Below are 27438 nucleotides of genomic sequence, written 5' to 3' on the forward strand. Positions count from 1 at the left end.
GATTTTTCCCAGGTGTGTCTCATTTCTGTGATTACCCTCTGTGTATGTAACCCCACCTGTGTCCTTTGGTCCTCGTCAGGTCCTTGTCGTTTGCAGTCTTCAGAAGTCGTTTGTGCGTGTCAGCCTGTCTTGCTGTCCCTTCGTAGAGCCTGTTGCTACTGACGTTGAGCCCTGGCTTCCGCATAGTGGTGCTGCCAGGTTTTGTGGAAACCATTCCAGCCGGCACTTCCATGCCTGCTCCAGCCCCGGTGAATGGGCCTCCTGCCCCAGTTAGTGGGTTCTCTGCCCCCTCCGAGTTTCCCAGTGTTTCCGAGTTTCCCAGTGCTTCCGAGATTCCCAGTGCTTCCGAGATTCCTAGTGCCCCTAGCATGGGCGTAGGTTTGGGTATGGACATGTCACGACCAATATTCAAGGGATATAAAATAGTCCCGACCAATTTTTGCCATATTAATTCCAAAAAAAGAAACATGTATTTTTTAACAAAAAATAAATAAATAAACAAAAATCTACATTGATTAGTTTAATATTTCAATATACTACGGCGTAGTAGATTGAAATATTAAACTAATCAATACCACTCAGTTACTACCACTGCGTAGCAACTACGCAGTGGTAGCATTTATTTTAAAATTCGCTGTTATGAACTATGACGACCAATGCCGCTATTGGCTCAAAGAACGTGGATCTACGTTCTTTGATTAGCTGCAACAGGCGGCGACCAGCTGGCCACACGCGGAACGGAAGCTTGGTCCATGGAGCTGAAAGTGAACGTGTCTCCTTCTGAGTTTGACATTTATTATGAGTCTCCGAGACCATGTCGCCACCAAAAGAGAAAAGGACGACAGACATTAGAAGTTATTTTGCTACCTCGGCTGTAAGTACAGTGAGTGGACCCATAAGTTAGATATCTATCACGCAACGCATTTGTTGTAAAGTCCGGTGTTTAGTAAGGTCAGCACTGAATGTGCTGACCTGTGTAATTCTGTAAAGAATTCTGTGTAATTAATTCTGTTAATTACACAGAATTCTGTTAATTCTGTGTAATTAACAGAATAGGTCTGTTAATTATGTAATATTTTTTCACATAGGATGCTCAGACAGCAGAGCAAGGGGCAGAGCAGAACGATGGAGAGGTACGGGAAATGTTAAAAGCACGGAACTCAGCCTTCAAGTCTGGCGACAAGGAGACACTGAGGACAGCAAGAGCCAACTTGAACCGTGCTATCAGGTTAGCAAAGCGTACTCACAGTCAGAAAATACAGGAGTTTTTCCACGACACCAACAACACCAGGAGTATGTGGCAAGGCATACGGGCCATCACAGGTTACAATCCATCCTCCCCTCCAGTGGGCGAAGTTGATACCGACTTTCTAAATGGACTCAATAACTTCTATGGGAGGTTTGAGGCACTGAACAGTACTCCGGGAAAGAAAACTGTTCCACACCAGGAAGAGGAAGCACTCTGCCTGGACACAGCCGATGTGTTGAGGACTCTGAAAAGAGTCAACCCATGGAAGGCCCCAGGCCCCGACAACATACCTGGGCGGGTGTTCAGGGAATGCGCAGGTCAGCTGGCTGGTGTCCTAACAGACATTTTTAACACCTCACTGGACCAAGCCACAGTGCCAGCCTGCCTCAAAACTGCCTCCATCATTCCGGTGCCAAAGAAACCTCAAGTCACCTCTTTCAATGATTACCGGCCTGTGGCACTGACTCCCATCATGATGAAGTGCTTTGAAAGGCTGGTAAAAGAACACATCGTCTCCAGACTCCCCTCCACATTCGACCCGTTCCAGTTTGCCTACCGCCGAAACCGCTCCACTGAGGACGCCGTCTCCTCCGTCCTACACCTGAGCCTGGCTCACCTGGAGGAGAAGAACACTCATGTGCGGATGTTGTTCCTGGACTTCAGCTCAGCGTTCAACACAATCATCCCACAACATCTGGCAGGAAAACTGGGACACCTGGGCTTCAGCACCCCCTTGCGGAATTGGCTACTAGACTTCCTCACCGACAGACCTCAGTCAGTCCGGATCGGACAACACACCTCCGATGTCATCACCCTCAGCACAGGCTCCCCTCACGGCTGCGTCCTGAGCCCTCTGCTGTTCACTCTGATGACGCACGACTGCGCCCCCAGGTTTGCCACCAATCGCATCGTGAAGTTCGCGGACGACACAACGGTGGTGGGCCTCATCAGAGACGACAACGACCTGGACTACAGAGAGGAGGTGGAGCAGCTGGTGGACCGGTGCAGAGACAACAGCCTGATCCTGAACGTTGACAAGACAAAGGAGATGATTGTCGACTTCAGGAAGAACCGGCCCAGCCACGCTCCACTGCTCATCAACAGCTCGGCTGTGGAGGTGGTCAGCAGCACCAAATTCCTGGGGGTGCACATCACAAATGACCTCACCTGGACTGTGAACACCACGACTCTGGTCAAGAGGGCACAGAAACGTTAGTATTTCCTGCGGAGGATGAGGAGAGCACACCTGCCCCCAGCCATCCTCAAGACGTTCTACAGAAGCACCATAGAGAGCATTCTGACCAGCTGCCTCTGTGGTGTGGAGGCTGCAGCGCCTCCGACTGGAAGAACGTGAGGAGAGTGGTGCGGACAGCAGAGAGGATCATCGGGGCTCCCCTTCCCTCCATTCAGGAAATTTCATCCCGGCGCTGCGTGTCCCGAGGCCAAAACATTGTCAGTGACCCTTCACACCCCCACCATGGACTGTTCTCCCTGCTGCCCTCTGGAAAGAGGTTCCGCAGCATCCGGTGCAGGTCCACCAGATTCAGAAACAGCTTTTTCCCACTTGCCATCAGACTGCTGAACTCTTAACTGGACTGCACTCGAAATAACTGGTCTCCACTTCATGTACATAGCTAAATAACTTCTATTTTACTGTCACTCCTGCACTTTATATTTAATATTTAATATTTATATTTTATTGTGTATCTTATTTATTCTGAGTAACCTCATTGAAACCTCAAAACATTGTCCTGAGCCGTATGCAACGAAATTTCGTTATGTATACACCCCTGTGCATACAAAATGACAATAAAGTCTGTCTAAGTCTAAGTCTAAGTCTAAGAGAGGTGGCTGGAGCTTCAGGGCTCCAGGTGAGGTGTTAGTTCTCAGATATGTAATATACTGTGAAATTATCTCAGTAAATATGGCATTTGAAGTGTTAGTCTTAAATTAAGTTAAGCTAGTGTGAATACAAACTAGGTTACCACTGGTCAAAAATGGTCGGCGCGGGGTGGGGGGGTGGGGGTGGTTGGTCAGTAAGTTGTAAGGTCCCACCAAAACTTAGACCAAACCTACGCCCTTGGCCCCTAGTGACCTTTTGTCGTCCCCTAGTGTTCCCTCGTCACTTCCCAGTGTCTCTTCTGAGCTTCCGAGTGCCCCTAGTGTCAATTAATAAGAAATCTTAGTAATATGAAAATTAAATTTGATATTGTTGATTTACTGCAAAAGGACTCTGGAAGCAGAGGATATAAGGCTATATTTGATTTTTTGAAACAGAGTAAGTTGTTTAATAGGATATAGTCTTTTTTTGTGTGTTTTTTTTTGTGTGTGTCATGTGGTCCACACTCCTTACCAGTTGGTGGCGGTAATGCTCACCTAACGTTTTTTGCCAACCGCCAATAAAATTTCAAAAAGAAGAAGAAGAAGCTGCTCTTTGCCGTGAGCTGTAGCTGTCCGAGGTTATGGTTATCAAACAACATTTCCCATGAGTCTTTTAGTTGATGACGTCATAAAACAGGAAGTAAACATGGAGGAAAATGTCATCAAGCGGCTTCACTGAGGCATGACAGATCGCACAGGTTGCAAACCTTTTCTCTTCTTTAAACAGTGAAATGTAGCAGCAAGGAGCTTCACATCCCTTCTGGTGGAGAAGCTGAAGCGTTAGCATGATGCTATGCAGCCTTAGCTGTTCCCCGCTGGTTTATGATCGCTTTGATAAAACCTCCCCGCTTTCATGTCGTTTCAGCCTGCTTACGCTTAAAGGCTTGTTTATCATTTCATTCTCACTGCTCTATTGACTTTAGCAGCTTTAGTTTAGTTAGAGCTCTGTTGTTGGCGGATAGGAGACATTTAACGACTTTAATAATAAAACGCAAGCCGTTAGATTGTTGCAGTCCATGTTGAATAATATCAAAGATAAATAAGCAGCTGTTTGTTTAAAACAGTGTTTTAATGTTAAGATAACGGTAGCATCATTATTATATTATACATTTGAATAAAGGACCAATTCACTCCTCTTACTGAATTTTTTTAAACATTTTTGTTATTTTTCCCCTCTTCCAGGAAAACTGCATTGAGTGAACCGGTCTGAGCTGAATACTGTATGCTTCCTCCAGAAACCAGTTCGTGACAATCTGCTTCCATCTCATATTTCTCTGTCACTCTTACCAATTATTTAGAGAAAAACTTTATAATATTCTCCTTGAACTGCTAATATCTGTCTATCCATTCAATCAATCAATCAATCAATCAATCAATCAATCAATCAAGATGACTGTACAGTTAGCACACTGGTGCCTCCTGCGAGTTTTCGAAGGCGCCCTGGTCCCTGTCAGTTGTTGTTACAGTGTAGCTCTCCACCATCAGTGTGTGTGTCCAGAGGAGGGTAGCTCCTCTGGACACACACTCCAGAGCTACCGTCCTCCAATTCTCAGATGCTTCCCTGCTCCAACACACCTGAATCAAACGAATGGCTCGTTAGCAGGTCTGTTCATAGCTGATCCTGGTCTGTTGGAATAAGGATGCATCTAAAAGTTGCAGGACGGCAGCTCTCGAGGACTGAACTTCAGCGCCTCTGGTCCAGAGCATTTTTGTTGTAAAATAAATAAACAAACAACTTGAACCGTCATCATAAAACACTGACACCACAAACTTTCTGTTTCTTTGAAAAACTTTAAGTTATTGCTGTACTCATGGTTTCCATCTTAAGCATATCCCGCCTCATTGAGAAACATTTCTACTAATGCTCCAAGTCTATTAGGAGGTTTAAATCTTTTAAAATCTTTTTCCAGGTGTGCTGTTTCCCTGGCCTGCGTGATCCCTGCTTCTCTCTGTGAGAGTGCTCAGGGCCATGGCTGAGGTGATGGGACAGAGGAGCCTTATGGGCTTCGGTGTGCTGCTGGCTTGGCTATTGCTTTTCCACCTGCTGGTTAATATTTGGCTCCTATGTGTGTTCACCAGCTTGCTGCTGGTGCTTGGAGGCTGGTTTGGCTCCCTGGCTATCTTGGAGTCCAACAGCTTGGTTCATCTGGAGAGGTTCATCAATCTGGAACAGGTGAGTGCATCACTAAATGGGTCTATTTGTTCATGTCTTGGCACATGTGTGTGTTTCATATTGTGTCTGCAAAATAATCAGGAAGACATGCTGAGAAAAGGTAACCTTGGCTTTTAGTTGCATGGTCAAATGTAAAACCATGTAAAAGCATTCATACTATTTGAATTTGACATGGCACGGCACAACCACAAACTTTATTGTATCTCACTGGAGTGGTCTCTCATAATGGGTCATTTTGAAGAGGAAGAAAAAGAGAAATAATTGAAAAAACTCATGGAAGTACTCCTAAATAAAATCCTTTGCAACCAACTGCCTTCAGTAACCAGCTACTTAGTCAACAGAGTCCATCTGTGTCTCCCTCAATCCACATATACATCTAGCTGAGTTGTGAAGGTCTTGGTAGAGTCATGAAGCACATCATAAAGGTTAGCGTTTAGAGATGTGCAAATGTGGAAGAGACTTGCAGCTCTTCAAAGTATCCCATTCAGGAGGATAGAAAACATATGCATATATATATGCTGTAGCATATGCATGCATATGTTACAGCAAACATTATCACAGCAAATTCTGATTATTTGCTGTGAATTTTGAAAATAAAGAATCATTCTCCCTCCATTTCAAAAGTGCACAGTACTTTGTGTTGGTTTATCTCATAATTTTCTCCCAAAAATTCATTAAAGTATACTTGCTTAGAGGATTTAATAATTGTTTTCCAACAGTTGATAATGGGAACATTGTGGCCTTGATACTATTAATAACCATGGCATCCTTTTATTGTATTGCACTGTGTTGGTCTTAAGGGTACAGTTTTAGATTGGTACTAGTCAAATTTGAAAGACAGAAGGTTTTCTGTTCATCTGTAACACCACCACTAAAGTATGGAGTCCCTCAAGGCTCAATCTCAGGCCCTATTTTGTCTATAAAGTATTTACTGCCTCTTGGACACATTTTTAAGAAATGTAATATCTCCTTTCACTTACTTACAAATATACATGTCTCTAAAGAAATTACAAGGTAAGGATTATTCCCCAAAGTCTTTAACAGATTGCTTAACACAAGCTAGCTCATGGATGAACCAACATTTTCTTCACATGAATCAAAATAAAACTCAAGTTATATTGTTTGGACAAAAGAACCTTAGTAAACCTGATAAGATTCCTGCTTCCCTTGCTCCTTTTTATAAATCTTCTGTTAGGAATTTTGGTGTCATTTTTGACAGTTGCTTGAAATTGGATAAGCAGGTGAGCTATGTAGTGAAACCAAGCTTTTTTCATCTGCACTTTCTAGCAAAGGTTAAAATATAGCTTCTGTATCAAGGACTTTGAGAAACTTATCCATGTCTTCATTACTACATGCTTAGACTACTACAACTTTACAGGTGCTGTCAAAAAATTTGAATATTGTAGAAAAGTTGATTAAAATCAGTAATTCCATTCAAAAAGTGGAAGTTGTATATTACATTCGTTCATTACACACAGATGGATATAAAGTGTTTTGAATGCTTTTTCTTGTAATGTTGATCATTATAACTCACAACTAATGAAAACCCCAAATTTAGTATCTCAGAAAATTAGAATATTACTTAAGACCAAAACAAAAAAAAAGTATTCTTAGAAATGTTGGCCAACTGAAAAATATGAACATGAAAAGTATGAGCATGTGCAGTACTTAGTTGGGGCTCCTTTTCCCCAGATTACTGCAGTAATGCGGTGTGATGTGGAGCGGATCATTCTGTGGCACTGCTCAGATGTTATGAGAGTCCAGGTTGCTCTGATAGTGACCTTCAGCTCTTCTGAATTGTTGGGTCTGGTGTATCACAGCTTCCTCTTCACATTACCCCATAGATCGTCTATGGAGTTGAGGTCAGGTGAGTTTGCTGGTTAATTAAGAATAGGGATACCATGGACCCTAAACCAGGTACTGGTAGCTTTGGCTCTTTGTGCAGGTGCTAAGTCCTGTTGGAAAATTAAATCTGTATCTCCAAAAAGTTGGTCAGCAGCAGGAAGTGCTCTAAAACTTCCCGGTAGATGGTTGTGCTGACCTTGGACCTCAGAACACACAGTAGACCGACACCAGCAGATGACATGGCAACCCAAACCATCACTGACTGTGGAAACTTTGCCTGGACCTCAAGCAACATGGATTCTGTGCCTCATCTCTCTTCCTCCAGACTCTGGGACCTTGATGTCCAAAGGAAATGAAGAATTATCTTTCATCAGAGAACAAAGCTTTGGATCACTCAGCAGCAGTCCAGAGTCCTTTCTGTCTTTAGTTCAGACAAAGTGCTTCTGATGCTGTCTCTTTTTCAAGAGTGGCTTGATAAAATGAATGCGACAGCTGAAACCTATGTCTTATCTGTGTGTGGTGAGTCTTGAAGCTCTGACTCCAGCTGCAGTCCACTCTGTGAATTTTCCCTACATTTTTAAATGGGTTTGTTTCACAATCCTTTCCAAGGTGCAGTAATCTTTTCCATCTTTCTACATCTTTTTCTTCACTTCACCTCTATGAATGTGTTTGGACACAGGGCTCTGTGCACACCCAGCTTCTTGATGTTTGTGTCTTACCTTCTTGTGCAAGGTGTTAAAGGTCATCTTTTCGACAACTGTCAAGTCAGTAGTCATCCCCGTGACTGTGTAGCCTTTGCATATGTTTTGAGTTAATTAGCTGATTAATTAACTCAAACCAGGGGCCCCTGGCGTCCCTGGTGTGTGGCACCACAATATTGAACCTTTTCATAACATTCTAATTTTCTGACGTGCTGAATTTGAAGTTTTCATTAGTTGTCAGTCATCAACACTAAAAGAAATAAACATTTGAAATACATTAGTCTGTGTGTAACGAATGAATATCATATACAAGTTTCACTTTTGGAATGGAATTACTGATTTAAATCAACGTTTTCATGATATTCACATTTTTTGACAGCACCTGTAATTGGCTTTGGCCCGGTTTGTCTCCAGGATCTTTTCCACCACCATTCAATTTCTAGAACACCATAGTCAAATAATAAACTGCCCTTAAAATGCCCAGAACCAGACTGAAAATCAGAGGAAATGGGGCATTTTCTGTCACTGCTCCAAATTTGTGGAAGAACTTACCCTTCAAAATTGAACTCTTCAAATCATTCTTTAAAACTAATTTTTATTATTTGGCATTTCCGTAAGGCCTGACATGCTAATGTACTTGTCCTGTCTCAAACCTGACTGGTTTCAGTCTTTATACTTACGTGTTTTTATCTGTGATTTTATAAATACTGTACAGCACTTTGGTGCAGTTAATGTCTGTTTTTAAAGTGTTTTATAAATAAATTGAAGTATTTATTTACAAAGTGATAAAATATACAAAAGTGGTACATGTAGTGTTATGAGGCTCATTTGTCTCAGATTTGTTCTCGTTTACATTTCAGGTTCAGTCATCTGCAGAGGACGAAGAACATTTGGACCAGGAGATCCATAACACAGTGAGAAAAATAATCAGAGACTTTGTCATTTCATGGTACTCCACTGTGTCCACAGAGAGTAGTTTTGAATTAGAAGTTCATGAAGCCATGATCTCTATGGCCATGAAGATGAAACTGCTGGCCAAACACATTGACAGAAAGGTAAGAAGCTTTAACAACATCAGGTACATTTTGATTTTGGAAATCATGCACACACAGTAGGACAATAAACTTTTTATATTTTCTCAGGAGTTGACACAGAAGGTCCTGAACCTGGTGGGTGGCCACCTGCAAGACTACCTCACAGCCAAGGAGCTGGCCAAAGAAAAACAGCACAGTGAGTGCGAACAGTTGTGGAAAGCGTATTCCTCTGTCGCCACTCCTCACGTTGCTATGAGAGACGATTCAGCAGAAGTCAACTACGTCCGAGCCATTGTGGCTCTGCTGCTGCATGTTTTGGTGCCATCACCTCATTTAGAAACCAACACAGGACGCTTTGTTGTCGGAGAGCTTATCACCTCTAATGTCTTTCTCCCTCTAGTGGCTAAACTGTCAGACCCTGACTGGTTAAACCTCCTGATCATAGAAATCCTCTGTAAGTCCAGCGCACCACTGGACACTGTAGCATCCAGACTAGAGACTTGCAGCTTGCCACTGCCTGCTGCTGAATCTGAGGCTCCAACTCTACAGTGTGTAACTCAGGCAAACAGTGAGTCACTTCAACAAGGAACAGAGACAGAGCTGACTGACACGGAAGCTGCTCTGCCTGAACTCCATGCCTATGATGCGACTGACACAGAGGAGATGAAGTTCCCCCAGACATTCTCTGGAGAAGAGGAAGCTTCTCGACCCTTTTTAAGATGCTACCTGAGAGGAAGAAAGTCCAACCCATTTTACCAAGAAACTGACTCTGATCCTGACTCTCCTTTGGCGGACTACAAACCTACCTCCACTGATTCTTTGCTCATGATGGGTCAAGAAGACACAGTGTATGACAAATCCAGAAATTACATCACAACTGCTGAGGACAATAGTATGGACTTGGAAGAGGTTTCCCCATGTCCAGTGGGCAGCTCTTATCCTAAGGTCTTGTTGAATTCAGTACTTGTGGACAGTCCTAATGACGGGTGCCTGTCATCACTCAGGGACACAGAGGTAACTTGCAGTACCAACAGCCTTCAGGATCTGAAAAGAGAAAACAGTTCCCCTGCAGTAAGTCAAAGCAGAGAGATTGTCTTGGGGGTAGAGCCGGCTGGATTGGGAAATCCTAGCGAGCTGATCATGGCTAGTCCACTGCAGGGCTGTTCTCCCATGTCGACGTTCAGTTTTGAGCCCCTCAGGAGTCCAGAAGGACCGGTCATCATCCAAAACCTCCGCATCACTGGTACCATCACAGCCAAAGAACATCGTGGCACTGGCTCACACCCATACACACTTTATACCATCAAAGTAAGTAACATGTCTTCTGTCAGTCTCAGAAGTAGTTCTCCTGGTAATCTATTTTTAATATTGCTATCCAGTAATTTACTACTGTTGTTAAAACTGATGATCTACTTGGATTTTCACACACAGCTATCTTTTGTCAGAGAATATTAAGTATGGTGAAGAGGGTGAAACTCTTCAAACTAAAACTAAAACTAAACATTTCTACAAACATAATTACCTTTATTTTAAACATATGTACATGTACACGTGTACAGGTAACAAAGTGCCCTGTGTTACACACAGTCCAACCTGTAGTAGAAATAAATAAAGCTGTTATGGTTTCCAGTATGAGACATCGATGGGTTGTGAGAACCTGGAAAGCATCCAAGCAGGCTCTGAGCTTATAGAGACTATACAGATAGGCTCAGAGAATACAACTCCTATCCAGCCTGTGGCATATCACATGGTCAACAGAAGATACAGCGAGTTCCTAAACCTACAGACTCGGCTTGAAGAAAAATCAGAACTGCGGAAACTCATCAAAGGTAGGTACAACTGTTTTTTGTTCAGTTGACTTTGTTTGATTTAACTAATTTAAAATGTTTTGTCTGTAGAAATTCATGTACTTTATCACAGTGATTTCATACTAAACTAACTAAAAATAAAAACACATTTAATCTACAGACTAATATTAATTTAAAGGTAATGATCCTTAAACAATCTCTAAAATTGGTAATTAAAGCTCTTAAAGTACTCAGCCAGTCTCGACTTGTGAATTTCAGGGTTTTTATTTTCTTTGATGAGGAATCATGATCATCACAGTCACCACAATCACCTCAGTCACTTTGAAAACTAAAACATACACAAATATTAGAATACAAAACACAATACAGACAGCAAAACAAAACGTACCTCGCTGCTTTGGCACAAAGAAATTAACACTAAGTGTTGATTTCTTTGTGCTAAACATCTTGACAGTTCAAGTCATTCACTGGTACAATGATTCTGCCAGCTTCTATAGGGCCTGCCCTCATTAGCTACGGCAGCCTGTGAGGTACATACAACACCCCCAAACATTACAAAGTACAAATACCATTAAACAAATCAAAATATAAACCACCAACAATACTAATCAAAACAGACAAACATCCATAAACAATTTACAACATTCTTAATTTAGAAAATTCACTTTGAATAATTTACTTTTAATAGTCTACAAATTTAAATAATTTAGCCAATTTATTTTAAATAGTTCTCTATCCATTACAAGCACTATTATGTAAAATCAACATTTTTGAGCTTTACATCATGTTATTATAAAATTCCCTAATCAAAAACATACCTGGAGTGCATTGATTCTTTCGTGCATGTTTTAGAAATCTTCTAATCTCCATGGCAACCATTCAGCTGTGCAAAATGCCTGGCTGGACCAGCTCCACCTTTGAGGATACAACTTCTCCTCACAGCTGCAGTTTTCACCTCACAGAGTATCTCTCCCCCCGACTCTTCCACTCAGTTATTTCAGACTAACCAGCAGCAATTAACACCTGATGAAACTGTGCTGAGCTGCTTCTCAGAGCAGCACTTTTAAAATGTAGTTAAAGGGTTAATAGAGGAGTTATGATGGTAAAGTTTCAAAAACAGCAGGAGTTTTTAAAAAGACAGAGGCCAAATTTTACGCCGCTGAATTACAAAGTCAAATTTCTTTTAAGTCATATTTGACTTACATAGCACTTTAATAACAACAGATGTTACTATAGTTACTTGGTTGTGCTATGAAATGGCACTACGTAGCTGGAAAATACATAATACTGCCCCTACAAAGGTGAATAAGAACCTGTAAGTTATCGAAAAACTATATCTGTCGGAAGCCAATAGGACAAACAAAAATATACACAATGCTTATGCACCACAGTTTGAAGGCCATTATTTTGAGGCAAGTTTTGAAGGGGGCAGGGCATCAAATGTTTTGCAGGTGAAAATCCAACATTAAGATGTTTACTCCTTACTATTATCTACTGTGTTACTTTTTTCACACCATATAAAGTTGTATTCATATAACTTTTAGGTGTGAAAGGTCCAAAGAAAGTTTTTCCTGAGATGCCATTTGGAAACATGGACAGTGACAAGATTGAGGCAAGGAAAGGACTCCTTGAAACCTTCTTAAAGGTCAGGGTTTATTTTTTCTTTTTTTAAATTTTTTTTAACCAAAAGACACTTTACCCTATTGTAACACACTAAATGCTGTCTGTCTTGATTGATCTCTGCAGCAACTGTGTTTCATCTCTGAAATAGCCAACAGTGAAGAGATGCAGGAGTTCCTTGCTCTCAACACAGATGCTAGGATTGCCTTTGTGAAGAAACCGTTCATTGTGTCTCGCATAGACAAGGTTGAAAATTTAACATTTTACCAGGATTCTGTTGTCCTCATATTGTTAGTTCACCTTCCTGAGATAAGTTTTCAAGCTTTTTGAGAAAACTTGGAAACTTGTCATCTCTTATGTTTTCAAATGACCTGCATTTGACCTGCTGACTTCATAAGGCTGAAGGAATTAATTAATTAATCCCACTTTGGATAAGCACACAGTGTTTCACTATAATAATTAAAATCTTCTTTTGCAAAAGAATGGCAATGTCTCACTATGTCTTCCATCCATTAGTCTATGGACAGAAGGATGGAAGTTACAGTGAGATGCAGACAATTGGAGTATCTGAGGCAGTGAGAGGGGTGAGGGGTTGGTCTTATCACCCCCACAAGATGGGGGTGATAAGACCAAGTGTCATCTTGTGACACTGGCTGTCACAAGATGACAGCCAGTGTCATCTTGTGGTCTGACACTGGCTGATTAATCACAATTAATCACTATGCCTTACTTTGTAAGCTTGAAATATAAATATGGACACAGCTGTGCAAACCCCTCTTGCTGCATGCCAACAATTTAAAATCCAAGCAATTATCTTGCATTTGTAGTCTCCCATACTCAATAGCAACTAAGAGAAATTTACTCCACTTTACATCCATACAAGTGGTACCAAACTTGTTCAGGAGCCAACTGATAGATAAGATCTATTTTATTAGATCTATTTTATTTTCTAGTTCTTGGATAACTTTTTACCTTTTATGTTATTTAATGTTACCTTTTATGATACCTCCATAAAAGGTAACATAAAGCCCATATCAATCATGCACATTCTGAAAAAATTTTTTGTTGTCTCAAACCAATCATGTCTGAAGATCCGTAGTTTCCCAGGTTTTTATTCTCAGGCAGGTTTATAAAAAGTCAGTTTTTTTTTTTACACATTGGTTTAGAAATGCTCCACTACATCAGGGGTCACCAACCTTTTTGAGACTGGGAGCTAATTCACGGGTACAAAGTAGCATGAAGGGCTACTTGTTTGATACAGACATAAATTAACTTTACTATTAGCAAAATTGTAGAGAAAAAATATCTCTTGTGTCAAAAGATATTGTACCCACAGCGGTGAGGGGTGAGGTGGGGCACTCCAAAGTCGAAATCTTATTGGTCAATTTGCTTTTGTTTGTTTCACGGGTTGGTGTTTTTCTGTACGCTAAAAATGAATAAGTGGCGTTTCCTTCCATCCATCCATCCATCCATTTTTTGTTCACCCTTTTCCCTAATGGGGTCGGGAGGTACTAGTGCCTATCTCCAGCTAACGTTCCTGGTGAGAGGTGGAGTACACCCTGGACAGGTCGCCAGTCTGTCGCAGTGAGTGGAGTTTGAACCTCCCAAAGTTCTAAGATCCCGCATGAGCTTTTTACATTGCGCGGTTCTGGCGAGTCGCTGGTTTTAGCTTTTTTTGTGGTTTTGCGAACTGAACTGCTGACTGGTCACCCGCTGGCTGACACCATCAGATGTCGAAAAGTAAAGGTCCGACAGATCTGAGGGTAGCACAAAACTGACACCTGACCTGCGAGAGCACAACCACCTCCCCAATGCGCAAAAATCAGCACAAAGCTAAACCACAAGAGACTTTTTTTTTTTTTTTTTCAGACGATGCTAAATAATAAAGACATGGGAGCGAAGCCTACCCGTGTGGTTCATTGAAAGAGGAGAGTGTTGAAGAGTGTTGATTGCAGGTTCAGGTGGGGTCAGTCGTTCAGAGGACGAGAAGGTGAAGCACCGATATTTGCTTAATTTCTACTCTACTTTAGATTAAATTCGACTAGAGTAAATCGTTTAACCCCCAGTCTTAGCGTGATGTTCAGGAAGAGCAGCAGATGTCAGCCGACAGGTGACCCATCAGCTCTCCAGTTCGAGAAACATCAAAGAAGCTCATAAACTGACGACCCGCCAGAACCACACACGGGAAAAAGCTCCGCCAGGATCCAAACGACTGCTCCTAGAACTACGAGAGGTTCAAATTCCTGTCATTAATTTTTATCTTGCAGAAAAAGCGCCAAGCCGGCAAACAAAAGCAAACTGACCAAAAAGGTTTAGGCTTTGGGTGCTCACCCCCAGAGACTCACACAGATGTGCGCTTCATACAAAATGTTTAGGCAGAAAATATCTTTTTTTTCCTCCACAATTTTGTTTTTTTTTTTTCTTTTTTCACTTAAAGGAAGATCTCAAGGTACGCAGAGTATGTACAGCTACAGGTGCTGCTGCCCTCTGATAAAATCCTGCAGGCGTCTGCGCGTAGTTCTGAACTTTAACGATAGGAAAGAGTTTTCTAAATAAAGCAAATTATTTTAAATATTTTTTTCATTTCCTTTTTTAAAACTCTAAATATAAACAAATGTTATTACTTTAATGTAAAAAGATTAAATTATATAATTGTTTGGGCAGTGCTCCCTAATGACAATGGCTACTTTTAGAACTTGCTCCACGGCGACTGACAAGGCCCCCTCGGCTACCGCGTTTGTGACCCCTGCTCTACATTCATTTCCTGTGATGAGGCAGCTCTCTATTGTCCTCATCCAGCTGGCGAAGACTGGTGTAATTTGTGGACATGAAATTGGGGGCTAGTAAACTAGATGTGCACAATGTTGGCTAAATAGCCAACACAAGATAGTTGAAACTGTTCAACTCTTGTTGCTTGTTGTCTGTCAGCTGTCGCGGAAAAAGTATTTCGCTGTTCGTAACTTCCCAAGTGAAACGTGCTGCTGTGTACTAGATAACACTCAGTGGGAGAGAGGCTCTGATGTCAAACTAGATGGTTCGATTGATCTGCATTATGTAATATTATCACATTAAAATGTTCAAGTTAATAGCGTGCGCTAACACGATACTGTTGACAGTCCTATGTGCGAGAAAAAAAATAAACTGTTGAGGCATCCTACCCTCAAACAACTTCTGCAAAAAGACCAGAATGTAGCCATCTGCATATGGCTAGGTGAACTCAGTTCTAGGTGAACTGAGAAGCACTTATGTTGCACATGATGTTAGCTGAGAGTTAACTTTAGCAAACAAGCGAGAGTAGCTCAATATAACAACATAAAATATGTTTTCGTACACAAACACAAAACTGTAATACAATGTTTTTTTAAAAAGTACTTACCTGGTGAAAGTCATTGTTGGCCCCGCCCTCTAGCCTGTGAATGTTCGCTTCCAGCCAGTAAATATCCCATAATGCAACTGTACATTAAAAATTTACAGTACTTGTGCACATTTCTGCACCTGATCCAATGGTCCAATCACGTTCCATATACTTTCCATAAGCATTTCAGCATTTCATTTTCAGTAAAGAGCTGTATATGCAAAACCCAGCGACCTTATTGTATTTTCATGCCGTAATTTTTAAAGCCATTTGTTACAGTGTATGTTAAAAGCATATTACTTTTAAAAGTTATCTGTGATCTTTTTTCACAGCACTTTTTTTGCACAAGTTCCTCTTCCAGACTGTTTCTGTCCATTGTTAACTACTACTGCTGTTATATTTCCTCCATATTTCAGCTGCGTCCTTCATTTATTTCCCCACTGGATCATCTGCCTCCATCTGAGCATATCCCTACTGCCCTCCTCTGTCACACCTACCTTTTGCATTTCTTTCTTCACAAAACACATGAACTTGTTCTGTGGTTTTCAACTTCCTTTATAGATACATCTCCTGTCCCACCTTTAGATCCATCTTTTTCAGATAGCACCAATGTCTCCAAATCATAAATTACAGCAAACTCATGCTTATTTATTGTTTCTTGATTCTACTGATTGCAGGCACTTTCCCCCCTGCTTCTTATTGTCACTATATGTTTAAGCACACACTGCATGAAATGTTAATATGGTCAGACTTATGGACTAAACCAAATAATAATAGAATGAAAATATCCTTTATTGTCCCACCTTAAGAAAATTAAAGGTGGAGCAATTTAAACATACAAAATAAGAAGAGACTGCACAGTAATGTCAACTTTATAAGAAAAGAGAAATAATGGTATATTGTTATTAAAAATAGTATATTCAGATTTATAGGAATGGGCAACTTAGTAGGCTACTTAAAAAGTTGTACAAATATATCTGTGCCTAGAAAACAGCAACAGACTATTTACAAGAAGTAAAAAAACTGCAAATGCCAGCAGGAAATTAGGAAAATTGCAAATAACAGTATGGATATAAACATTTGTGGAGTATTGCTGGGAGCAGTGATAGAGTGGAGTGGCTGATAGAAGGAAGGAGCTATGATAATGCTCCTTAATGCACTTTGTCACTGATTAAAATAAGCTCTAGAGAAACATGAGACTTTAAAAAGTCTGGACAACTATTATTGAGGTCAGGTTTAAAAGATTACAAAAAAAAATCTGGCTGCTTGGAAGAAATTGACATATTTAGAGGTCAGTGTTTTTGATAAAATATGTTAAAGATTTGTATGCACATACAGCCATTGTTTGCTTCTTTCACTGATTTATTATTATTATTATTATTATTATTATTATTATTATTATTATTATTATTATTTTATTTTAAAACTTGAATGGTAACATTACCCTGTTTTGTGGAAACTTTGGTGGTGTTGTAACAAAACACCATGACGTGGGTGTAAGACTTGCATAAGTTGCATGTAAATGCCCAGAGCCAAAGCCACCACTACATATTGTTATATTTCTTGGGTAAGTTAGATAAAATGATAGTAAGATATTTTACCTTCTTATATAAACCCTGAATTCAGATTTCACAAACTGTGTGCAAAGTTTCTACTGTGTTATACCTCAGACAGATCACATAGGAACAACTGACCAGTCAGAGGACATATGGTTTTCTTACCTTTATCTTAACAACAGGTCCTGAAGGTTGGAGAAGAACCTTAAGATTCACTTGGACTATTAAAAGTAAAGCTTTTGTTACCAGAACGTTGATGTGATTCACCCAAATTTTCACAATTTCACATACTTTACATGTTACAAATACAAATCTGTTCGATATGTTTGAATTTTTTTTAAGTACATATATTCACCGTTTAACTATCCCACTGTTAGTATTTCTGTAATTTTCAGCAAACAGCTTCTGAAAATCTTTTTTAGAATGGTAAATGTCCTGTAGATTTCCTGTATCAGTGGGTCAGTGATGCCAAGTTTAGCCCATGATCTGTCAGGACCACGCCTGAGGTTTGCCATTAAGTGTTTTATGTTTGCACATGTAGATTGTGGTGAATGCTATTGTAGGCACCCTGAAGACAGCATTCCCTCACTCTGAACCTCAGAGCCCCACAGAGGACACTGAGTCCGAGGTGGATGGAGGGAAGATGGGTACAGACAAGAAGAACCGGTAGGAGACATCTTTAGTTCTCCATGCGTTCTATCCAAGGGGTATCCTGGTTTTAAAAACTAGTTCAACACCTTTTTACATTATCAAGTTTTATTTAAGTAATTAATTTTAAACAATTTATTTATTTAGTTATTTCCAATAAAACACATTTCAGGTTGTTTTTGTAACGTGGCAAAATGTTAAGATTAGATCTTGTTGCAAGTTACTGTATACCACATTACACAATCAGCTGGTGAAAGCAACAAACATCAGCTTCAGAAATTTCCATTTTGCATAGTCTCTTATTGCTAAACTTTCAAATTTACAAGATCTAACTTTTACTTATTTTATGTAGGGTGGGTCCCACCATCAATTACATTTAAATATATTTACAATAATTTTAACATAATGAAGCTCTGTGTTTATAGTTTAACCAGTTTACTGTTCGTATTTCTAAGCTCAAATAAGATTTTTTCTGAAGTTTATGCTCATGGAGTTAACATCATCTTTACTGTTCCTAATCATAGCTCACGTCTCAAACTCTCCAGCAAAGGCGTCCTCTTCATGAACGGCTCAGAAATTAGGCCGCCTGTGTCGTTTGTTTGGGACCAAACCAGCACAGTACGTGAACTTTGTTGAGGTTTAATCACAGTTCTGTAATTCACTTCCATTGAAAACGTAGTGTTGCTCTTTTTGAAACGCATTTGGGCAAACGAAATGTTACATTTATATAATTTCCCCCTCAATGTAGCAAAGGTGGAATTTGTTTTCTCATGTCACGGATTTTCCGGCTGTCTCCTTCAGGTGTTTAATGGCATGACTCTGGTGGATTTACAAACCTTCATTACTGAGGAGGAAAGGTCGTCGCAGAAGGAGACTGAGATGGAGGGAGGTCCAGTGTTAGGGCAGTGGGTCGGCTGCCGGGGTCATGGTGTGAGAGCAGAGCAGTGTAAGGAACACGGTAAGGAAGTCTCGCTACTCTGGCTTTTTTTTCATCTTTTTAAAACAACGCTGACATTATAAAGACTCAATATGGAGAAGCAGTGTTGTAAACAAAGAAAAAAAGCCTTGTGTACCCTAACTGTTTCCATTGGATTTGAAGAGATCGGTAGCAGTTAGGTGTTCCCAACAATCTGAGAAGGATTATAAGAGCTCTGTTGCACCACCTTCATAAGTGGAAAACATTTGTACACAGACTGTAGAATCTTCAATCTGCTGATTTTAATAGTTTAAGGCAAGGGTTCCCAAACTAGCTTCTGGACAGGGATATTTTAACAGGTAACATATTATGGCTTTATTAATCTGATGTTGATATCATAACATGTTACCAGATTAAAAAAATTCCACCACAATCCCCTCTTTTGATAAGAACATTTTTAATATTTGTATATTAATCTCATCAAATTGTATTTCATCTCCACAATGTCCTCCACCGCAGGGCTCCTGGATGGTTCCTTTGATCTGTTTTCTTGTCAGAAACGTTTCCATTTTGCACGTTGTACGCTAGCTTAAGCAACCAGACAACTTTATAAACGTGACTGGGAGTCAGTCAGAAAGATGAGCATGCAAATAAAATTTTCCTGAATTCCCCCACAATGGGAGAATAATGTCTATTCTGTTTCTGTCTTTCTGTCTATTCTGTCTTCTGTTTCCATCTACAATTAGTCATTTTAACTTACAATTTTCTAATAATAATAATTGAAAATCACATTACCTTTATATGTAAATAAAAAATAATTAAATTTGTCTATGATTTTTTTTGTCATCTTCCCTGACTCACCCACCCAAGAGTCTGACCGTTATTACACCAAAACATCTGACAGAAACAAAACTAGTATTTGTTGGTAAAGTTTGGAATCTTGTAGCAAAAGAAGAAATAGAGAGGGAGTAGTGGTGAGGAGGCCAAATGAGAATTGGAAGTGGACATTTTCCCTTTTCAGTTACATTTGACAGCCTTAGTTTCTTCTTGGTTCATTAAATGCATAGTTGCAATCCAAAGACCATTTTTTTTAATGCAAGTGAAAACAAAACACCTCATAGGAATTTTAAAAGTTGATTATTAGTCCTGGTTTCTTCAGTTAGAAACACATAAGGTGATTATTTTTGTGGTAAAGCCTGGGCTAATTTTTCCAACTGTTTCAGACAATTATATTTTTAACTTCAGAGTACATCTATCCCTCTTTCTGTCCATCTTGGGTCTTCTGCTGAGCTGGTGATTTTGAACGTTTTGGGGGTTATTCTGGAATTGCATTTAGGGGCCAGGTTTATGGGGGAAATTTACTTCCAGAAGTCCTGCTTTCAGCTTAAAGCAGAACTTGAGGTCTTTGTTCTCACAATTTGTAATGCTCGTACTCAAAACTTCTGCTCCCTTTCAGATATTCTGTGTTCTCTCAAACCTTTTTCTCGTGCTCAAAACGTCTCTGCTTGGATCAAATCTCCCATTTCTGCCACTCTGATTAAAAAAAAAAAGTTTTCATTTTAATGAGACTGTTATCTCATTTAGTCATCTCCCTAATTTATAGTTAGGGAAATGACTAATTGTAATGAGATAGTTATCTCATTATGAGATCAATTGAGTTGGCTCCCTGACCTTCTAGACACCATCAGCGAATGATTAATTGATAAAGAATTCTTTTGATATTTTAATTTTTTTAGTAGTTTTTCAGTTTTTGTAATCTTAACAGCTAACCTGTATTATCAAAAAGACAGCCAAAGAGCCACTTCTGGCTGTGAAAAGGCTGATTATTTAGACAAACATTGTACATGGTGTGACATGGTAAAGTCATAATTATGAGACATCTATTTAGAGTCTTATTGGAGTGTATTTGAGCTGAAAGGTTCAAATGTCTTCCTGAATGAGCATCTCACCAAGAATAATGTGGATATTGCCAGAAAAGTTAGACAATTGACGAAGCTAAAGAACATTCAGAGCACTTGTGCAGCAAACTGCAAAGTATTGTTATTGCGCAACATCTCTCCCCCCCCCTTCTCTCTCTACTCACTCTCTACTTCCTCTTCTGAGAGGGGAGATGTGGTACCAGCTCTCCATCTAACGGGTTAATTGAGTTTCCTAAATCTGCTGAGATTTACCCTGTCCAGAACTGAAGTAAACTCTGTTTAAGCTGGCATCGAGAAACGATTCGCCTGGTTTCTGATGGCCTCCATCCAGGTGTCCCACCCTTCTGCCCCCTGTGAATTAGCCAGACTGATCAGCCTGCAGTCAACTAGTTTCACAGAGCACACCTGTTAACGGTCGCTCCTTCTCTTTTATTACAACTTGCTCTTGTTGCTGAACCAGGTAGGTTTTAGTGACTCGGGCGAGTCCCAAGGATGATGTTTTAAATTTGGGCTATCAGGAACCAATAAACATTTTCCACCTCTTCCTCTCCAGAATCGAACATCATAGCTATTTTACAACCATCAAAGAACTTTAAGGTGACTCATTAATTGAATGTCCACAACATCTTTTAGATTTTCTTTATGCTAAATATTTTATTAGTAAGGCAATTTTGCAAGGGTCAGTACAGCTTAATTCAGTAGCAGAAATAATCAAATAAGAAAAATCAATCATCTAGTCTATCTTTCCCTAATGATGACACTGAGAACTAAAAAGAGAACCTTTGAGAGAGACGGAGTTTGGCTTTTCGAACCCCAGACCTGGCCTGATGATGAAGGAGGTGTTGTAGCAGTAGGAGGATGTTGGTTGATGAAGGCAGGGATCTCTGTAGGTCTGATGAGCTTTCTTCTCCTCATGGGTGGTGAGGTCACACAGGACTTGGGTGCTGGCAGGAAGGAAGGTACCAGTTCTTCTTCTTTGTCTTTGCCTTTGCCTTGGTCTTCATCTTTGTCTTTGGGGTCTGAACCCAGCTGATCTTGTGGGGCTGACGGGTTGGTCCCTATGAACAGGACAGTCTTCGGCTCTGTGGCCCCGGCTCTTCTTCAGCTGCAGAGTTCTTTGTCCATCTCGATCTTGACTCGAAGCTGCCTGGAGGATCCAACCAAAGTTTCCTCTTTTGCTCTCACCTTTTATAGGGTTTATCCAGCCTTTTGGTTCATTTGCATTGGCTAGCACTGATGCTGTGCTTATTTCATTGGCTGACTACTTGGACAGATGATCTCATGTCCATCACTGTCTTAGAGAGATTGTGTCCTGATGTCTATGCTAATGTCTCAGGTTGCTTAACAACCTGTTTCCAAATAAGGCGTTGACCATCTCTGTTCTCCTGTTAGTTCCCCTTTTCCCCTTAACCTTTCACCTTCCATCCACCTCCAACACATCAGTGATCTTTAATTGCAGTTACACCTTTTACACCATTTCAAGTTCAATGTCAAAATTACATTTATAACTTCTTTAGCTTCTCTGAGTTATCATTCATTTATAATTTTGTTATAACCATAACTTATTAGTTACTCTTATTATAAGCTTAATGTGAGTTATTACAGATGTTTTCTGAAAAGAAACCAAGAATAATCCATTATTGTAATTATTTGACACCAAAGTTACAGTTACTTGTTTTACTTGTAAGAGTACCCACCAATGTAAGTGTAAGTATTATTACAAGCAAACCAATATTAATATAAGTATTTTACTTTGAATTTTATCCAATTACTCACAATGTTTAGAATTCATTCTTTAAAACTTTCATGCTTTGAGATAAGTAATAGTCTCAACTATTTTTATAAATCTGCAGGCTGGAAACTTACTTCCTCTTTTTCCAGGAAACCTGCTCTTCCTGTTTCATGACTCTCTCTGTCTTGACTATGATTTCTTATGATTAAATAGAAAAAAGTAAAATTAAAGCAAAGTTTGTAGGAGACAAAAACAACACACACAATCAAATTGATTTTATTGACATTTAAATCTATTATTTGCTGTAGATGTCACTTAAGTGATTCATTTTAAAGATAACTTTAGCTATTGTTACTGTTAAATTAAAATCTCCAGCATGGGGAAGTGGGATGATCTCGGATTTTCTTGACAGTATTTATAAAATTATTAGGAACACCCAAAGTGTTGATGATCAGATCCCTAGAGGAACTGGACAAATATTTTTAAATGTCATGACGCGACAAAGGAGATAACACAAGCACACAGCAACACATTTATGAATATAGCTGACAGAACTGAACGAAGTAGGAACAATAATTTCATACTAAGAACTTATAGACACAGTCAATTAGAAATTACCTTTCAGTGTAATAACACTATTGGAAACTTTGCTGAATACAGATAGAGAAATGGATTTTCTTATTGACTGCTGAACTGTCCAATGCTGTTTGGCAGCTGAATAGAAATATAAGTGGGAAGCCAAGCTCTATTCTTGGTTTAGTGATAGAAAATGAAATAATTCATACTGTGAAAATATGGAAAAATATAAGAACCACAGATATGCATGAGATTGATATGACATTGGTTTAGTGATGGTTCACAGCTGCATGGGAACCAATCCGCTTCCCATGCTTAGGATCTCTTACAGAGATCCTAAGCATGGATCTCTTCTATTCTTCTCTATACAGAACTTAGAATAAACATATAACAATACAACTGTCAAAAGAAAAATTAGGATCCACAGACACTTCAGTGCCTGGAGGTGATGGAGGTCTTCTTTGTCTTCTTCATCTTCTCGATTCTCTGGATCCTCTCAGTCACTTTCACCGGCTGCTTTTTGTAAGAGGGACAGCATCTGGTCCATGGGAGGACAGGTTTGAGGAGTTGAGGTCAGAGGTCAGATGCACTGCAGTGAGGCTCAGACAGAGAGAAAGAGAAGCAAGTAGAAGTTAGGGCTGGTTTTGTTGCTTTCCTTGTTTTTTCCTATACATACAGTATGTATTTATGAATCATATTTTAACCTTTTGTATGGTCATATAGTTTTAGTCATTTAATCTCCATCCAGTATGCCTTTAGTAAGAAAGGGTCCCTTATAAATAAGTTTATTGATTGATACTTTTAAGAAATAAAATCATTTTTGTTCAAAGAGAGAAAAAAACAAACAAAACAAATTTTTTTTTTAAAATATTAAGGCCAGTAATTTATCCACTAAATATTTATGTTCAGCATTTTCTTTCCTTATTTGTTTTCCTCTGCTTCTAATTCACTTTGCAGGGAAAATGCCACATTTAAAATCATTCCACATTCATTCACACCAAGCACACTCTTTTTTTTCCAATATTTCTTTATCAAATAGTCAAACAATTCACCCTGAGGAGGAGATTGCGTTCTGGAACCACGCAAACCCATTCTTCTTGAATTGGGTGGGATTTCCTCTTTAGACTGCAAACGTCTTCACAGAATCCAACAAATCAGCTTTGTGGTCGCTCTTCCTCTTACTCCTTTAAGAGGGGCCTTTATTTCAGATAAAGGTCTTTAGGATTCTCTAAAGGTTTAGTTCCCCTAATTTAGAAAACAAAAACTGAAGAAAATACCTGCCTTATTCTCCGATAAGGACTTTAACTAGGACCTACAGCCTAGAAACCCGTGGTTCCTTTTTTTCTCTTCCGTTTGAGACTGTGAATCAAACAATTCTGGAGGGACTCTTCCCAGCCGTGTATTTTTTGTCTTATTTATTTATTTATTTAATTTATTATTTTATTTTCCCTTTATTATTTTTTCCCGTGGGACTTTAACCCAACGTTTTCTCTTAACACCGTCAATTTCTATTCCCCAGGGTGAAAGGTTAATCGGATACTTCACTATTTTAGATTTAATAATTTAGAATTTGTAAAATTAATTTGTTAGCCTGAGTGAGTATCCCACCTGATAACACTGGTTTTGAGTTCGTTGATCCCAGCGCTGGATCCGTGGAGCCGACCAACAGCCCTCTTCTCTCTTAAATCCTAAACGAGGTTTTGAGGCTGGTGTTTAGTCCAGGTCGGTACCAAAACGCTGTTTGTCGACGTCCTCGGATGTCCAGGGGAGGGATCCAGGTCACGGCACCAAACTGTCGTGGAAAAAATCTATTTCCAAGCATTGTTCAGGTAAAATCACTCAGTCAGGTTTATTCATCTATTGTGCACAATACAGAGAGCTTGTAGGACAATCAGTAATGAAGCAAGTCTGGATGAAAAGCTCTGTCAGGCAGAGTCAACACATGAGTTTTATACAAAGGGATAAGAGATCCTAAGCATGGGAAACAGACTGGTTCCCATGCAGCTGTGAAAAACTTCGTCTAACCTTGTACATATAACCAAAATAGTTTTAACTTGGTGGGAATATACAGAACTTAGAATAAACATATAACAATACAACCAGCAGGTGTGACCTTATTGTAATTTTCCACTACAGACACAATAAATTATGATTTCTAATAAATAAACTAGAAAGGTATGGAAATGTGTTGAATTGGGTAAACAAAAGCTACCTCAGACATGAAAAATAATATTAACAGTTGGGAGAAATCTGCTCTAAATGTTTGGACATTGTTAGTGGTGTACCCCAAGGATCAGTGCTTGGCCCCAATTTTTTTTCTTCATGTATGAATGCAAAGCCTGTGAAAATATGAAAAGTGGATTATTTCCAGATGACACATATATATTTTTTGTTGGAAATGATATGGAGGAACTGTTAAATGTAAACAAAGAATAGAACAAACTCAAGGTGTGGTTTCATGGTAATAAGTTGTCGATAAATTTGGTTAAAACTAAAATGTTATTTGGGAATTGCAAATCAAGTTCTGAAATAAAAATGGAGAAAAATGGAGTAAATATTGTAAGGGATTAGGAAGACAAATTTCTTGGAGTTATGTTTGATGATGAGGTAAATTATAAACCGCGTATTCGACATATTCAAAAGAAAATATCAAAGATATATTGAATGAAGCCAAGCAGTTGGTTGGAAAGAAATCATTAAACATTCTTTATTGTTCTTTAGTTTTACCCTGCCTCAATTACTGTGCAGAGATAAGGGCAATAAGTACGCAAATTCATTACAATCCTTAGTTAAATTGCAAAACAGAGCACTAAGAATTATAACACTTTATTTCAAGGGGTGTGCATAAGACTGATATGACACTAGCATTTTTATGACTATTGTCATTAAATGTCATTCAGTAAATAATGACACTTTTAATCCAAAGTTGATATTATTCAAAAAGTCTTTGTTATGACAACTTGACATTAAGAAGTAGGAATCATCATCTTTCACAAATATGTCACAATAGTTGTTAATTATCAATATTTAAAATGCTATGTATCTTTGTTGTTAGTGTTACGAGGTCATTCTAATTGTATGTTTAATATGTTCCCTTAAACATTGAACTAGTTACAGATTCACATTAATGCAGAGGTTATTTTCTCTGCACCAGCGCACCAGGCGTTCCACCTCCTCTGTAATTGGGAGGGATCATCTGTGTTGATGATACAGAATTAAATTCCCCAGTGTGGGACTCAGTCCAAGAAAGGAGCTTTAAGGCTATAGTGCGGTAGTCATTTAGGCTTCAGTTATTCAACCCGGAATAACTGAAGACCTTTAACGGAAGACCTTCCGTCACTGTGGAGCACTGGAGTATAGGGACAATAGTGGGGTCTTTAACCAGATGGGCACAGATGCCAGTGACAGTGAGGTGTTGAAGATGTCTGCCAACACCTCAGACAGCTGATGTGCACAGTCCCTCAACACTCACCCTGGGATGTTGTCGGGGCCTAACCCTACCCTTATTGGGGTTGATTTCCTGGAAGGACTTTCTTCCAGGCCTTCAGAACAGAGGAGGTGTATTCCTGTAGATTCATCTCTCCCTTATAAGTGCACTGAAAACAGTCCTGTAGCACAGAGGGTGCATCCCTCAGCCATACAATGACTGTCTTGTTTGTTGGCCTTACCTGTCTCATTAGTGAACGATAAGCTGGGGCCAGCAGGATGTAGATGTGGTCGGAGAGGGGGTGAGGAAGAGCTCTGTATGCACAGTGAATGTTTGTGTACTCACAGTCCAGAGTGTTGTGTCCCAGTGTACGAAAGGTGATATGCTGGTAAAAACTGGACAGTGTGCATCAGTTTCATGTGATTAAAGTGCCCCTCAACCATGTCTCCAGATGTTTTATCTGAATCAGTGTCTAAATCAGCCAAATATGAATTAAATAATTTCTGGGAGCTGCCCTTTTTGTGATGAATTCGTAAGCATGCAGAAGTTGACAAGTAGAGATTTGATTGTAGCAATGAGAAGTTTTGAGTGTGAGGAGAAGGGTTAGGGTGTTTAGAGAACACAGTGTATATTTGAAAGAGAGAAGTTTTGAGTTGAAGCATTGCAAGTTTTGAGAACAAAGATGTAAAATTCTGCTTTCAGACTGAAAATATATGTGCCCTCCACTTATGGCAGTAAAATTCTGCCATACAAGTTGCTCAAAGAGTTTGGTTGGTTTGACTCAGTGCAGTATGAAGGAGAAGCACAGTAGCTGGAAATTGAACAAAAATAATTTTAGCCCCCAAAGGAACTGGGTCTGCTGGAAGATCATCTGTGAAAACAGCCTGACTATTCTAGTAAAAGTGCTGCACAACTGTTGGTATCCAGTTGACTGGACAGGGCTGATTGTGACTCTTAAGGTAGGATGTGTGGTGGAGCCTATATAGAATTAGATTAAT

General features: G+C 39.6%; 1 protein-coding gene across 6 annotated transcripts in view; it reads left to right on the forward strand.

Annotated features, from left to right (window-relative positions):
• The first annotated feature begins 3707 nt into the window (after window positions 1–3707).
• snx19b (sorting nexin 19b) overlaps window positions 3708–27438 on the forward strand; it is a 58273-nt gene continuing 34542 nt past the window's right edge. Inside the window, exons 1-12 of one of the 6 annotated variants that reach the window (XM_044119511.1) lie at window positions 3717–3828; window positions 4313–4371; window positions 5041–5303; window positions 8710–8904; window positions 8992–9079; window positions 9284–10191; window positions 10514–10712; window positions 12236–12336; window positions 12438–12557; window positions 17764–17888; window positions 18395–18488; window positions 18672–18828. In XM_044119511.1, the coding sequence (XP_043975446.1) occupies window positions 5100–5303; window positions 8710–8904; window positions 8992–9079; window positions 9284–10191; window positions 10514–10712; window positions 12236–12336; window positions 12438–12557; window positions 17764–17888; window positions 18395–18488; window positions 18672–18828 (2191 nt within the window). In that variant the 5' untranslated portion in view covers window positions 3717–3828; window positions 4313–4371; window positions 5041–5099. Of the gene's footprint in view, window positions 3829–4312; window positions 4372–5040; window positions 5304–8709; window positions 8905–8991; window positions 10192–10513; window positions 10713–12235; window positions 12337–12437; window positions 12558–17763; window positions 17889–18394; window positions 18489–18671; window positions 18829–27438 lie in introns of all 6 variants that reach the window. The other 5 variants (XM_044119512.1, XM_044119509.1, XM_044119507.1 and 2 more) reach the window with 5 other exon arrangements.

This window comes from Gambusia affinis, linkage group LG06, assembly GCF_019740435.1.
Source record: "Gambusia affinis linkage group LG06, SWU_Gaff_1.0, whole genome shotgun sequence".
NCBI lineage: Eukaryota > Metazoa > Chordata > Actinopteri > Cyprinodontiformes > Poeciliidae > Gambusia > Gambusia affinis.